The 16,035-nt window shown below is 27.6% G+C and overlaps 1 protein-coding gene and 1 long non-coding RNA gene across 6 annotated transcripts in view; one reads left to right on the plus strand and one right to left on the minus strand.

The window, feature by feature from the left end:
* Positions 1-11,136: 11,136 nt before the first annotated feature.
* Positions 11,137-14,223, minus strand: LOC147808194 (uncharacterized). Its single transcript, XR_015434770.1, has 3 exons — positions 13,773-14,223; positions 12,125-12,168; positions 11,137-11,405 (listed from the first exon to the last, which is right to left on the minus strand). It is a non-coding gene; the product is annotated as an uncharacterized LOC147808194 (long non-coding RNA).
* A 417-nt stretch (positions 14,224-14,640) lies between these two features.
* DCTN6-p27 (dynactin subunit 6) overlaps positions 14,641-16,035 on the plus strand; it is a 43,893-nt gene continuing 42,498 nt past the window's right edge. For 4 of the 5 annotated variants that reach the window (XM_043041802.3, XM_087166142.1, XM_087166140.1 and 1 more), the window contains exon 1: positions 14,647-14,795. In XM_043041802.3, coding sequence (XP_042897736.1) covers positions 14,779-14,795 — 17 coding nt within the window. In that variant the 5' untranslated portion in view covers positions 14,647-14,778. Of the gene's footprint in view, positions 14,796-16,035 lie in introns of all 5 variants that reach the window. The other variant, XM_043041800.3, reaches the window with a different exon arrangement.

Below are 16,035 nucleotides of genomic sequence, written 5' to 3' on the forward strand. Positions count from 1 at the left end.
TCACAAAATAAAAAAGCTCACACTTTGATTTCTGGGTTGAGTTAATAAGAAGAGCTTTTCGTTCTGTTCAGAAAGATGGTACCCTATCTATTAAGGATAATAACAATGAAAAAATGTTTATCTATAATTTTTACTCCGATACTTAAATTGCAAATTATTTTATTTTATATACCAATAACAGCGATCTGAAAAACATTTTTGTCTGTTTTTCATAGCGTGTAACGCGAAATTTGATAATTTTAATTTCAATTTAATCTTGATTATAATTAATTATTTTTACAACTTAATTATTTATTAACTTAATTATTTTAACTTAATTTATAATTAATTAATTAAAATAATTAATTAACTTAATTATTTTAACTTAACTTTAATTTATTTATAACTTAATTATTTTTATAAACATAATTATTTTTATAACGTAAATATGGTTTTATTCCGATACTAAAATAGCGAGCTACTTTGATTTTCGGTTAAAAACTACAAAAATTTGAATAACATCTCGTTATAGTCACAAAGAAGTCTCTCAAAGATGCTGAAAAATGATTCATTATAAAAAAAAATTCATTGCGATTACTGAACTTCTAAATGGAATCAAGCCATCTGAAAGATATTTTCGTGGTTTCCCTTCACGTATAATGCAAAATATGATTGTTTTCTCAAATTTTTATTCAAGCAAGGAAGAAAAATATTTATACCATTATTAACCACTCCAAAAACCAGAGTAAATGCTTTATTATAAAACTGATACGTCCAGAATTTGGAATTATGATGAACTTGCCTGTATAATTTGATTCAATAAACTGATTTATTTTCTGCTTCCCTTCTTACCATTATTATTTTTTTTTTTTAAGTGAAAAATGATTCTTCTACATTACTGTTAGAAAATTTGACGGTTCATCAGGTTGTCTTTTGTCAACATCTGAATAAAATTCGAGCAAATAGTATTATATTTGTAATGGCGAAAATATCCAAATGATAAAATAAACATGAACTTTTTTTACAGTGTTAAAATTAAAAAACTTAAGTACTCGGGTTCCTATGATTTTATTATTTTACTAATAACTTATTCTAGTATGTCATATTGAAATATCTGATATATGTTATATTGAAATATCTGATATATGTATTTTGAAATATCTGATATATGTATATTGAAATATCTGATATATGTATTTTGAAATATCTGATATATGTATATTGAAATATCTGATATATCTGGAGAAAAAAAAATTTCTAACCAAATGTTCTTTGAGTCAGGAAGAGACAAAAAATACCTGTTGATTTTTTTGAAATATGCTTTCTATCACAAACGCCTAAAAACTTTGTTCTCGATAAAAATAATTTCAGATGATTTTAATCCTTCATCTCTTATTAACCTCGTTATATCATGCTTTTGATCAAAGTTCAGCAGCGTGTGCGTTCTTTCTCTCCTAAATATTAATTTGATCCCTACACACGTTTTTTATTCCATTACTTATAAGGATTCGTAAAATATATATTAACTGCCCGGATTAGAGAACAACTGAATTATCTTCTTCAAAAATGGCAGTTATTTAATTTAAATTTGATACTTTTGTGTGTGATCATATCTCAGTGTCAACCATATCGGTGTCACGTATCAATGACATCCAATAAAAATCTAACTGTCAATGAACTTAACTGAGGAGAAGGAATTAACTGAATGCTTAATAAAATAAGAGCTTTCTTTGATGATATGTTTTTTAAATTAGTGGTGAAATCGTCTAATAATTATTTTTAAAAATCGTTGCAAGAAAGTTTTGCAAGCGTATTTTTTTTTTCAGACTCATGCGAGTTAATTCAAATCAAATAAATATACTATATGTACTCTCTTTTTCTTTCTTCCGGATTCTAACGAATTAAATAGTATTCATACTTATCAAGGTATTTTACAACAAAGTGCTAACATAGTACAAAGGTACATATACTTGTATTGATTTCTGTGTATAGATTTTTTTTTCCTTCTATATTTGCTTTCGGAAATTTAGCTGTATAATATTTTATACCCAATTATGTAATTCTGTTGCGATCGTAATTTTTCTTAGAAAATTATTATTTAGATGATTAGTTGAATATTCATAAAGTACGTTAAGAAGAGGTTTGAAAAAAAAAGTAATCAATATCATGCGTAAATGCTTTGGTTTTTTTTCCTTCTTTTTTTAATAATGTGTTACGTTTGTTTTTTTAAATCATTCATTGCCACTTATTTAATTTAATTACATATAATGTCAGGATAAAAGCATATCTCAGTTTTTACATAAGCACGTGAGAATGTTTTTTTTCATGAAGTTTTCCTGCTGGTTTGTGTTTAGAGTGATAAATATTTGTTTCAAAACTATAATTTATGTATCTGCAACTGTATCTCAGGACTGACGTTTAGCAGTTAATTCAATAACTAGCATTTTATTCAAGTGTTCCACACGCACCCGTAACTCTCTAGAAACTACATTAAGAGGCACTACTCATGCATGTTCGTATCATATGCTAAATGAACACCAGTTATTTATTCTTCTAAGAATATGGTGTTTGTTTTACTTGCAAATTTCAGATCCCCATTTGTAGAGCACCCTGTTGACATGAATGAAATATTGTAAAACTCATATTGAATATAACTGTATGATATATTCTATATAGTGATTAACTCTTCTTTACTTGAATTTTTTTTCTAGTTAGCTAACTCTAGCAGAGATGACTTATGTGTCCTTTTTTTAGAATTGAACCTTTATCAATAATAATGATTTTTTATATGATTGGTCTGGGCATTAAATGAAATAAATATAAGTATATCGATTATCACTAAATGTCAAGTTTACTACGATGTATTGCAAATTTATTCAATTTCTTTTATTCGTTATGCAAGTCAATTTCCTGAAATTTTGAAATTTTTTTTATTCAAATTGACACTATTTAGCGATAAAAAAATCTTTGGATGCATTCTCAGATGTATAAAACAAGCTTTTAAAAATTTTATATAAATTTTACTCAGGTATTTGATAACTTCTTTAATATTTACATGATTTCGTTATAATTTTTTTCTACAAATAACTAATTAATAACTGTTGTTATATTCATTTAGTAAAGTTAATAAACAGTATACGATTTGATAATTAAGAGTTCATTTAGAGCAGAAAACAGAACAGGAATAAATTTAACTTCATCATAGTTATATTCTCTAAACAATAACTGCCTTTTTTTTTTCCGTAAAAAAATCACTGAATTTTAAAAATAAAACTATTTTTTTTAAGAAAATAAGATCAAGGCAGAAGAGATTAGATAAACAATATATATTTGATTTTAACAAATTAAATTTAGATATTAAAAAAAAAAACTTATAAGGATGGAAAATTTCTTTCTGAAATTAGATATTTGCGTAGATAAACTATTTCAGCTTAAAAATTGGGTTTTAACTTCTAAAATAAATTGATATAAATTAATACATTTAGTTATATTTTTTAATCAAACCATTTTATGTAAAATAATATGTTTCTTAAAAATCTAGCAAATCTTTTTCGTGCATAACATGGCCCTGTTTAATCATAACGAACATCTGAAAATGTGTTTCGCTCATTATAATTATGTAAAGTCAAGCGTTAAGGCTAAATTAAATACTATATAAAAATATTTAAAAAATTTTCGCTTTTCTTTTAATTGTTATGTCTTTCTGTCTTGTGCATATTCCACAATGTGGTTAAGCACTGATTAATTCATTGTTTGCTTTTTTCAGTCCATACGAAGAAAAGGTATTCTGCTCACATGCTATAAATAAAAAGTGAATTTTGTAATCGTTCTTGAGGCACATTTCAGGATTAAAAAAAAAAAAAAAAAAAAAAAAAAAACGAGTAACTCCTTAAATTTTCAGCGCAGTACAAAGAACAATAAAAAATACATACTCTAAATATTCCTCTACCGGTAATTTAAGAGTTTACGGTCTTCAGTAACACGGCTGAAAAGGAGACATGAAAACCTTTTTGTAAAGTTATATCACAAAAATTTTACTACATTTTTAATTAATACTAGAAAAACTGAAACTTAGTATTACCTATATTGCACTCTGAAAAAGTATTACTATGCATTCTGAAGGAGTAACTAATGCGTAAAAAAATTAATTTATGTAATTTTCACCCATACTGCCCTTTTACCTATAGTATTTTTACCTATATACCTATATTGCCCAAAAGCAGTCAAAATGATTGCATTTTGAAAGAATGGCTAATGTGTAAAAAAATTAATTTATGTAATTTTTATAATTTTTTATATTATCTACAGTTATATAACAAGCTAATAATAAATATTAAGGGAATAAAAATTACTTCACTTGGGAAAAAAATTTATGCATTATTATTCGTACAATTTTTGAAAATGAAAAAGCGGTCAAAATGACTTCCTTAGGCAATCTAGTGTTAAGTAAGATTTGTATATGCATCTTACACGGCATGAATATTACTTTTTTATGCGCAATGAATCTGAAATAAAGTTAATTAAGTTTTAGTGCTACTTAAAGGGAGAAAGAAAAAAAATTTTTAATTAAGAAATTTTCTACTTTACTATTAAGTTATAGTATAATGTTTAAATTTAGGATACATTTATCCTATTAAATATTAATAGCGGATTGTAAATTTGAGATGTTATAAACTGGTTAAAATCACAGAGCTTAAATTAACTTTGTATATACACAGCGTGCGGTCCTCAAGTTTGATTTATTAGATTTTGCTATTTTTACTAGCACTATTATGCGAATAAAAAGATGTTAGATCAAAATTCTAAATCTTTTGATTCTTCAAATCGATTTTTACAAAATCTTTGAATTGATATTTTCTATCAACAAAGATCTTCTGAAGAGATGACTGAAAACTAAATATCAGGACAAATGAGGATAGTTTTATATGCAACCAATTTATCAATTTTGTTCGTATCCATCCTTTTATTATTGTTTTGTCTTAAATTTCTCCTTAAATCATCTTAGAGGCTATGTAAACAAGAAATGATTGGTTGTAGACAAGACATTAATATATAATTTATTAAAGAAATACATAAAATAATAAAAAAATTATTTAAAATTATCAAGATTTCTGGAGAAGTTTATTTTTTATACACTCAAGAGCCAAAACATTATGACCACCCCTACATTTTGCAACGAACTCTCCTGGATGACGTGGAAGGTACGTGATCAGGTGGAAGTGGTATTAACTGTTGCTGGAGAGTTTGAAGAATCATTCTTTCACTTACTTCTGTGTGTGATAGGAAAGGCTGCGGATCTAAGCGACTTTGATAGAGAGCAGATTGTAAGGGCTCGAAGGCTCGGAACAAGTATTTCCGAAACTGCATGACTCGTGGGTTGTTCGCGATCTACAGTTGTTAGTGCTTATGCAAAGTGGATGAATGACGGTGAAGCCAGCAGTAGACGACATGGTGTTGGACTTTCACACGCTATCAAAGAAAGAGGTCGTCGGGGATTGTTTCGCTTGGTGAAGCAAAACCGGAGCCAGACAGTGGCTCAGCTGACAGCCCAATACAATGCAGGGTCAAGTAGAGTAGTATCAGAGCACACTGTTCAGCGGGCACTGTTGGATATGGGGCTACGCAGCAAACGTCCCACTCGTGTGCCTTTGCTAACCAAGCGTCATCGCCAACTACGCCTGCGCTGGGCCCGGGAACATCGCGACTGGTCCATGAATCAGTGGCAGAGAGTTGCCTGGTCAGATGAATCACGGTTTATCATTCATCCCACCGTGGTAGTGTCAGGATACGCTGTCTTCCAGGCGAACAGTTGCTCCCTCAATGTACTGTAGGTCATACACAGGCAGTGGTGACGGTATCATGCTTTGGGGGACGTTCTCTTGGGCGTCACTGGGGCCCGTGGTTGTGGCAGAGCAGACCATGAATGCTACAGGGTATCTGAACATCATTGCGGACCAGTTGCACCCTTACATGGCCTCTGTTTTTCCAGCTAGAAATGGAATTTTCCTACAGGTCAACGCTCCGTGTCACAAGGCTCAAATTGTGTTGGACTGGTTCCAGGAACATGACGCTGAATTCCAGTTAATGTCCTGGCCACTTATCTCACCGGATCTCAATCCGATAGAACACATTTGGGATGTCATGAAACGGCAGCTCAGAGTTCAAAGACCACTGAGTCGCAATATCTCGGATTTGTGTGACCGTTGCTTAAACATCTGGTACAATCTGTCTCCGGCCATCTACCAAGGACTTGTGGCATCCATGCCAAGGCGGGTTGCAACTGTGTTACGGGCTAAAGGTGAGCCAACTCGTTATTAAGAGGTGGTCATAATGTTTTGGCTCTTGAGTGTATCATTACAACGTTAATTATTATACCGGTTGTTCATTCATTAGTTCGATAACGAATCCGTAAAAACTTGTTGCAACATTTCCCATATTTCAATAGCATTTCGGAGCATACTTCTACGAATTTGATATCTGGTCCTAAACTTTTTGTTACAATAAATTTCGGTTGTAATGTAAAATTTAATTTTAAATGAACAATTTTTTTTAAATTAGAATATTACACCCATAAGGAAATTCAAACATTGATAATATAATTTGAACTTTTATTCCTTAATATTTATATTTTTCGTAGGATGTGAAAATATTCTAAGTCTAATATTCTAACTAATATTTACAAATAAATTCATTCTAATGAAACTCTACATAAAAGGCATTGTATGCTATTTTGTAATATTATTAAAATTTTTACCGTCCCGCAGTGGACGTTAAGACACGGTTCCCAGCAGATCACCGAAGTCAAGCATCACTGGCTACGGTCAGTGTGCGGGTGGGTGACCACTTGGATCAGTCTGCGTAGGGACCGAGGGTGTGCGGTATTGGTCCTCGCTAAACTGTGCTACCGTAAAGTGCTCGACTTCGCGCGCAGGTCGTCGGGCTACCGAAGCGGGGTGCCATCCCTTCCGCAGAGGATCAAAATTGTGATGGCATGTCTTCGGATCATCCTCCGGGATGTTTCCCGACCGTCGCCAATAGCCCATTGTGCAGCTCTAGTGCGACGTAAATTAACAACAACCAAGTAAAAAACTTTATTTGAATTAAAATAAATAATTTAATTCTTTGTTAAAACATTTAGCAGTTTTTTTTTATAATTCTATTTTAAAACAGAATAGGTAAATCCTACAAAGGTAATTGGACTTTTTTACTCTCATTTAAAATAGTATTGTTACTTGTGACTAATGACATAGATAATGAAATGTTTAAATAATTATTATTAATGGCTTGGTTAGGAATAAAATTTATGGTATTTATTTATGCAGCAAGACTAAACTACAAAAATTTAAAGAAATGAAGACAAAATCAGACGAAATTGGAAAAACCCATTCCTTGAAAAAACCTGAATCGGTTCTTTCAGGGATTCGATATTTTTTAAATTTTTTTTTAAAGTTTTTTAAAGTAATAAATGCATTTATCCAATACTGCATTATTTATAAGTATATTGTGTTATGCCTAAAAGTTTCATAAGAATTTCCATGTTCTTTAATATTAAAACTTTCATTATGTCAAGAGAAAAATAAAACAAGATATCTTTAATTTATAAGTAATTGAACTATATACCTACCCTGGAAAAAGGACATTATATAATTCTGAAGAACAGCATTTTTATGTATAGAACTGAGGAGCAAAGAGCCAGCATAACTCACTCCTATACATATGCTTCCAATACATTTATATTTGTAAGTAGACTTGTTAACATAATGTATAGGAAAAATGGAAATTTCTTACTTTTTATTAAAATATTAATGGTAGAAAACGTTTTTATGAAATACTTTTTAAATAGTCTAACAAAACAACTTTAATTAATTGCCTAAAATATTTTACCACTGAAAAAATTAAGTTAAAAATTCCCAACCCTGGTTTTTTGCTCCATAATTAGCTGAATTTCATGGCCCTGATAAATTTTTTTAATAAATATTTTAGAACTTTCGTTCAATCATTATGGAAAGAGATACACACACACACACACACACACATATATATTATTTATAAAATAATTTGTGGTACATTGTTAGTATGCATTTGCATTTCATATTAAAATATTGATACTGATAATATTGATATTGAGCTAATTGATAATGTTCATGAAAAATCATAGTAATTGTTAAATTTTCTACACTTTAATTACAGCCTAGCATAAATTTTTATAAATAGTGAAGCAAACAGATTCTTCTAATTAAAAGAAAACGATCACAGTACAGCTTACAAAAAAGTCACTTAAGTTCTAAAATTCCACTCATGAAAAGATTCCTGAAAATTGTAATAATCTGTAAAAAAAAAAAAAATTAAAAGCATTATATTTATAAAGATAACCCTGAATCAATTTTCTTAACTCAATCAAATTAATATAGAGTCAATATAAAATATACTACTATATAATATATAAATTCTGTAAATAACCCATGCATTATTAAATATATCTTTAAAACTAATTTAAATGTATACTAAATCAATATTTCCACTTCCTTCATAATGTTGATTTGGAGTACCCAGAATTTTTGAAGAATCAAAACTGGAATTTCAACAAGCACTGACCTGGCAATTCTGATGATTCTCAGGTCAGAGTAGTTAAAAATTCAGTGGATGAAAGAGCCTTTTTTTCTACATTTAAGGATGCATCACATTAACTGATGATCATAACAACCTGGAACAAAACTATTAGCATTGCAACTGCATATACAAAACATGAAACACAACTTGTGCTTTTTCAATTATTAAAATTAATGAGCTCTTAATATTAATTTAAAAGTATTATTTATAGTAGTAATGTAATCATAGCATCATTAAACAAGTAATGAAGTATGTAAACAGAAAACTTTAACACATGTAATCTAAATTTTAAAAAGTAGCAATATAATAAAATGTAAAACAATTTTTTATACCATTTGAAGATATTTATACAAAGAAAATTGGTAACTTATTAATGGTAACTTTAAATTTAGGGTGTAATATACTAATTTAACCTTCAAAAGAGGAAAAAAAAAACTGATTTCTTCCCAACCGTGTATTATTAAAGTATAACTTATTAGTCATTCATATTTCCTTTCAAATAATATTCAATATACACAAGTAACTAATTCAAATATGCATATTTTCATACTATTATAAGTAACTATATCCAATATAATAATTAGAAGCACAAAAAATTGCTTTACCCCACATAGATATAATGCAATGAAAAAGATACCTAATTAATTATAATGTAAGAGATTAAAATATCTACAAATATAAAATATGTCGGAGGTGCATACCAATTTTAGATTTATGCAGAGAGGCAGCAACAATAAATGACTAGCAAGTGAAATTGTCACACTAACAATTATTTAGGCAAGAAATGTGACACTTATACTTACTCAGCATCAACACAAGTCTTTGACAGCATGTATTCCAGTAGGTATTTCTATTCCGACAAATTATGGTCATAACAAGCAATTTCATCACTCCCATTTAAGACAAAGACATGCTGAAGGAGCTTTTAAAGGATACACCTGATTAGTTGATGAAAAGAAAGTCTCAACTTGCAACAAATCTAGATATGCAAAACACGAAGACGCACAAATTACAATTTGTGATACAATTGCTACTTACTTGTGCTTCTTCTCAACTATTCAAATTCTATACTAGTCTCTCCATATTATTCTGAACTATAATATTAGATTTAAAAATGTCATTTACAGAAATGTTTAATAAGTAGAATCTTACAAATAATAAAAAACGTAAACACAAAATCTAAAACTTTAATGTATGTAAAATTTAATAAAGGCAATAAGACATAGTAAAAGTACATTGAAATTCTTCATATTTCTTGCAATTAATTGTTTTACTCACTACAACAAAAAATAATTTGGACTTTTAACCACAAAAAATGTGTAAAAAATAATGATGCGACAATAATGAAACAAAATTTCATGAGATACCATATTAATAATTATGTAAGATATTAAAATACATATAAATTATATATACATATATTTTTAATAGAATTTTCTTTATATAAAACTATAAATATTAATAATAGATAAGGTTAATATAAAATATAGTACAACGTAATATATTAACTCCGTAAACAAACCAAGATTAAATATATCTTTAAAACAAATTAAAATTTATACTTATTCAATATCATAACTTCCTTCTTAATGTTGATTTGACAGAAAACTGGACACGACGGATCAAAACTGGAATTTCAACAAGCACTGACCTGGAAATCGTAATAATTCTCAGGCCAGCATGGTTGAAAATTCAGTCGATGAAGGAGCCTTCTCTCTACATTTAAGGATGCATCACAATAACTGATGATCATAACAACCTGGAAGAAAACTAAAAGCATTGCAACTGGATAAACAAAACATGAAGCACAAATTGTGATACAACAGAACTTGTTTTTTTCGATTATTGATTCATGAACCCTTAATATTATTCAAAATTTTAATATTAATTTAAAAATATCATTTATAGTAGTAATGTTATTCTTGCATCATCAAACAAATAATGAAGTATGTAAGCATAAAAACTTTAGCACATGTAATCCAAATTTCAAAAACTAGCAATATAATAAAATCTACATTTTAAATTACCAAGTCCATGATTAATTCCAAGAATTTTTCAAAACTTTACAAAACACAACACTCTGACAAAAACACAACAGCAAATTTAAAAAAGCATTATAATAACATTAATTGAAATGATTGGTATAGCCAAAACTGTTGTAATCTGCATCCTCAGTTGATTTTTAATTTAAAAAACAGAATAAATAAAGAGTTGAAGCAATAAAATAGCTGAAAAATACAAAAGCAATTAATTTCTTTTTTGCAAAATTATATTCTAAAAATACTTTTCTTGCTCATTGATAAGGAAAGAAATACTTGATTTTTCAGTTCTAATTTTAGAATAAAAAATAAAAAAAATTGCCAATGACTGGCTTGCTTCAACTTGCTAAATCAAGGAAAGTTGATAACTTCTTATTGGTAACTTTAAGTTTAGGGTGTAACATACTATTAATTTAACCTTTTATTCAAAAGAGAAAAAAAGGGGCTTCTTTTCAACTTTGTATTGTTAAAGTATAACTTAATAAATAAATAAATAATGGTATCAAGAGAAATAAATAATGGTTTCTACATCTAAACTGCTAGTAATAAACTGTGCTACTGGATAACTATGCCCAAACTATGTAACTGTAGTTTATTTGAAAACATGATAAATATTTGTGTTATGAATTATGCTAATACTACTAAATCAGCAAGTAAAATTTAAATAGAATCAAATATTAAAAAACAAACCTCATATTTCTTTTAGACTGCCTCTTATACCACACAACTTGCAAACTTAATTCTGGTTTTTCCGATCAGACAGTAACAGACTGATGGCTGAAATAAGAAATTTTTAAAAAAATAACATAAACAACTAACTTTCTGATACAAGAACTATGTTAACCTTAAAGGGGAAAATACAAATCTTTAAAAAATAACCACAGCATCAAACCAATATTAACAAAAATATGGTTTAATAATAAAAGTTTATAAACTTTTCATTGCTTTTTTTTCTGTTTTCTTCTTTAGCCCATATGTCATTTAGGGAGAAAAAAGAGACCTTACATTACTTTGAAAGTTTTATAAGTAAAAATCAACCATGTTGAATACTTATGCATGATAATTCATTTATTAAGAGGTAAGATTTAAATACTTTTAAAATCTTTCACCATTTTTAGAGATTGAATGCTAAAATAATAAATTTCTAAAATTGATAAAGCAAATAGAATAAATAATTTTTAAAATAATTAATATAAAAAATATATTAATAAATTTATTGTTTAATAATAATAGAGGAAGATAATAACCAGCAAAACATTGACTTTTTCTTAACCTACATTTGATTAAAGACAAATACTGATAAACATTAAAAGATATTTATTTTGACTTTTATTATTTTATTAAAATTTTAATTTGCAAACAGAATACTACAACAATATAGTTGAAGAAAAAAAACTAAAACACTTAAAATGCCACAGTTAATATACAATTAGTTGAATAATCAAAATAAAAAACATTATACTAGTAGCAATAGTATACTAACTACTGATACTAACTGAAATACTCGTATTGGCTCCTCTTAATCTGTCTGTCATTTAAGCTAAAAAAAGAATAAAATTAGATGAATCTCTGTGCAATAGACAAATTTTTATTACAGTAATCTCTCTACTTAGTTTTGTATAATGTTACTTTGTATATACCAAATATATTTAAAGTGAAAGAGTATTTATAATTCAGGAGCAATGTTCTTAGCGATCTTCCCTCTGTCCCTCAGGGGCAGAACCACAACCGTTGTGAGAATTAGTACTTAAACTAACTCATAACATTCTATTGCCTCTAAACATTTTTCTCCATTGTGTAAAGTAGTACAAAGAAGAATATCAGGGAAAAAAACACTTTCTACTGAATATTTTTCCTTACAGGATCAAAGTGCTAAGTCTGATGCAGTTCTTTGACTACTCTCTCTTGTTTGAATGGGCTGAGTTGTGGTGATCAGGCTTAAATGTCAAGACAAGAGTACAATGTTTTCATGAATCTAGTTAACATATATATAAGTAAACATAAAGTCGTGTATACATACACTTTCTTTTTAGCAACTTAGTCATGCATTCTTCACAGACTGAATATTGCCCTGTCAGTTTTAATGAATGCCATCTTTGCTAATACATTCATCTGCGACAACATCAATATCTCAATAAGGTTAAACATTTAAGAAAACAGTTAAATATGTCACCATGGAATCCCTTAGTAAAAAGAGTAAAGGGGACAGAAGTACAGAAGAAATAAGCAAGGTTTGGTTTACATAGTAGTTTTTGACTTAAACATTAACTGTAAAAAATCTTGGAATTTTGAGAAAATAAAAATTATAGATAGAAAAAAATATAAATAGTTTGTAGTAAATGAAAAATTTAATTTCAAATTAAAATCTAAATAAGTTAATTTAAATTGTTATTAATTTGTTAATATGAGTTATATTCTAAAGAAATATAATAATTTTATATGCATTTGAAATAAAAATTAAATTATGTGTACAAATTGTTTTGCACATAAATGTGATACATATAGAATAAAATTTCTTGATTATAGTATGCATGCTCATAATTTATGTAATAGTTTAGACAATCTAAAAGAATAATAAGAGCAGTAATTGTGAACGAAAATGATAAATATTATCTAAAATTCAAAATAAGAATTTTTCTGTTTCTTTACAGATTCATATTTAGAATTTCTTTTTAACATAAGTTTATAATAAAATTGAAACAAAACTATTTTGAATATGATTTAAGAACTCTCCCCTGTTATGAAGAAAATTCAATACAAAAGCTTCTTATCAAAATAAAATTTAATTAATATATTTTCTAGAAAAAAAATCTCTTTGTATTATGTCTCTGAAATAAACGTAAATTAACTCATCATTTAAATTTAAAAAATTTCATTACTAAACTGCGTTGCTAATTTTAGACAATCTAACTAAAGATTTCTGGAAACATGGAAAAACTTTGATAAATGAAAATTTTTTCTTTTGGTTTATGATTTTCAAAAATACATAAAGGAAAACAAACTATGTAATTTAAATTCTAAATCTTTGCATTTTCAGGAAATTTAGTATGATCTCTTAATATTAACAAAATCTCATGATTTTTTAAAATATAATGCTTTTAAAACATACACTTATATTATAAATCTTTAATTAATAAGAATTACCTGTAAATAAAATTTTCATGATGACAAAATATAAAATCCAGCTCAATCAAATCTAGAAAATGGCTTTGAAAAATAATTTTGTTTATGATATGACAGGAAACTATAGATGCAAAATAACTGATTTCAGTAGTGAGGTAGTTGGAATATATGGGTAGCAAGTAAAAATATCCAAGGCATTTTGAATTAATTGAGCAAATGGTGCAGCTCTTAGCATTCGAAAGAACATTGGAGATAATATAGTAAATTTACAATTAAAAATATGACTTACCTAGCGAATTCGTTTCATTGCTTAATCATTCCGAGTACGTCCAGCTCAAACATTTTCGCCATTTTCAATCACGTTCAAAAAGCGGGCATCCAAGCAGTTGGCGATAGATTTCGTTTGGCAATCACCCATTTCAGCTGATCGCCAAAGTTTAGGGTTATAAGAGGGCGGTCAGCCAAGACAGTGCGTTTAAAAATTAAAATTCTTATAGGCATATTTCAATGAACTATTATTACTATATGATTAAAAAAAATAAGTGTAGTTATATTTATCGATTTGATTTTATTTACATTTAATTGAAATTTGTGAAAATATTCGAATGTTTCTCATTTTGAAAAAAATAAGAGTTCATTTTGTGCATTTATCTATTTATTCACTTATTTATAATAGTTATTTATTAATAGTTAATAAAGATATTTTTATTTAATGCAGCCATTAAACAGCACATCTTCTCTCAGTTATATAGCGATTTTTTATCGCTCTTAAAAAACCGATCAAATCGTTTTTTCAGTTTCTTGTTCTTTTAAGTAAATTGTATAAAGTGTTGATTCCGTATACTTTGCACTTTTTAAGTCTTTAAAGTTCAAAGTATTTACAAAGCTCAATGAAGTGATATAGCATTTCGATGACAAATTTGTTGTTTTGTTGTTGTCTGTCAGCTTCTTGTTGATTTATTTAGATTAAAAAGCGAAAAATACCTGATATTTTTCACTTAAATCTTGAGAAATTCATTGTAACTTCATGACTTCGAAATCTAAGTAATTATTCTTTATATTTAACTAATAGGGTAGCTGAAATTTTGCCAAACCACCTTGAGAGTAATTATGCATTGCTTCTAGAATAATAGTTTCGTATTATTGACTATGATCTCAGTTGAGCTTTTTTTTCTCATTATCTCTGTTATATAATCGAATATGCGTATCGTTATGGTTGTAATAATAAGAAAAACTTTTAAATTCAAATATATTAATAATAAACAGTAAATCACTAAAACTTAATTAATATCACTTGTAGTTCACTACAACTACTTTATTACAAATATACTAACTACTTTCGAGATGTTGTCACTACTTTTAGAAGGGTAGCTTTGCTGGAGAACTTAATTTACACCCATTTTTGAAATTGTTTTGAAAAAGAATTAATTTGGCATATTTTAAATTGATGAATTATTCTGAAATGTTAATTCATTCTTACATGAGTTAGTTCTTCTTACATGAGTAAAAAATGTTTTTGCTCGTAACATTTTTAGATTACTAGTTTCAGATTTGAGTTCTTTTTTTTTTTACTTTTTTTACCAAACTCTTCCCTGTGTTATAAATGTAATAGGTTTTTCATAAAAATTTAAACATTTAAAAAAAAAAAATCTCTGATTTTCAAACAAATTTTGCTAAAATGAGGTAGAGATAAAAATGGTAAAATTAGTCACAAGAGTCTGTCGGTTACTTGCAGAAAGTTTTCTAATTGAGATTTTGTGTCCGCAGAAAGTTTTTCATGATTAGTTAGCAACCAGGTTATATAAAACTGAAAGTTTTCTGTGTATACAAATATTTGATCGTTAAACTTTTAACGTTGTTGACAACCAAGTATTTAGTAAATAATATTAATGCATCCTAAAACATGTACAACATTAATGCAATAACACTAATTTAAAAATGGAGTGATGGTTAAAAGATATAAATAAAGAAAGAGTTCTTCATTTATGTTATGTTTGTCATCATATTGATGTACTTTAATTTTTTTTAAATTAGTTGTACTCAAAAACGGAATAAATTTTTTTTGTGAGACTTCAAAACTTTCCTGCAAAACAATTAGACTTTTTGTAGTTGTACATCTCTACATTCTTCGAGTTTGTGCTGCAAAAAGTTGTGTTTCTCTGAATTAAAAGTATATAATACTTAAAACATAAGAGGTTTTTAAAAAAATTAACATTTTTGAACTACTCATATAATCATAATATTTTTCTCTGTATAAACTCAATAAAATTCAAGTTTTTTTTTT

The sequence above is a fragment of the Parasteatoda tepidariorum genome, chromosome 6, assembly GCF_982258835.1.
Source record: "Parasteatoda tepidariorum strain Cologne lab strain chromosome 6, Ptep-v5.0, whole genome shotgun sequence".
Classification (NCBI taxonomy): Eukaryota; Metazoa; Arthropoda; class Arachnida; order Araneae; family Theridiidae; genus Parasteatoda; species Parasteatoda tepidariorum.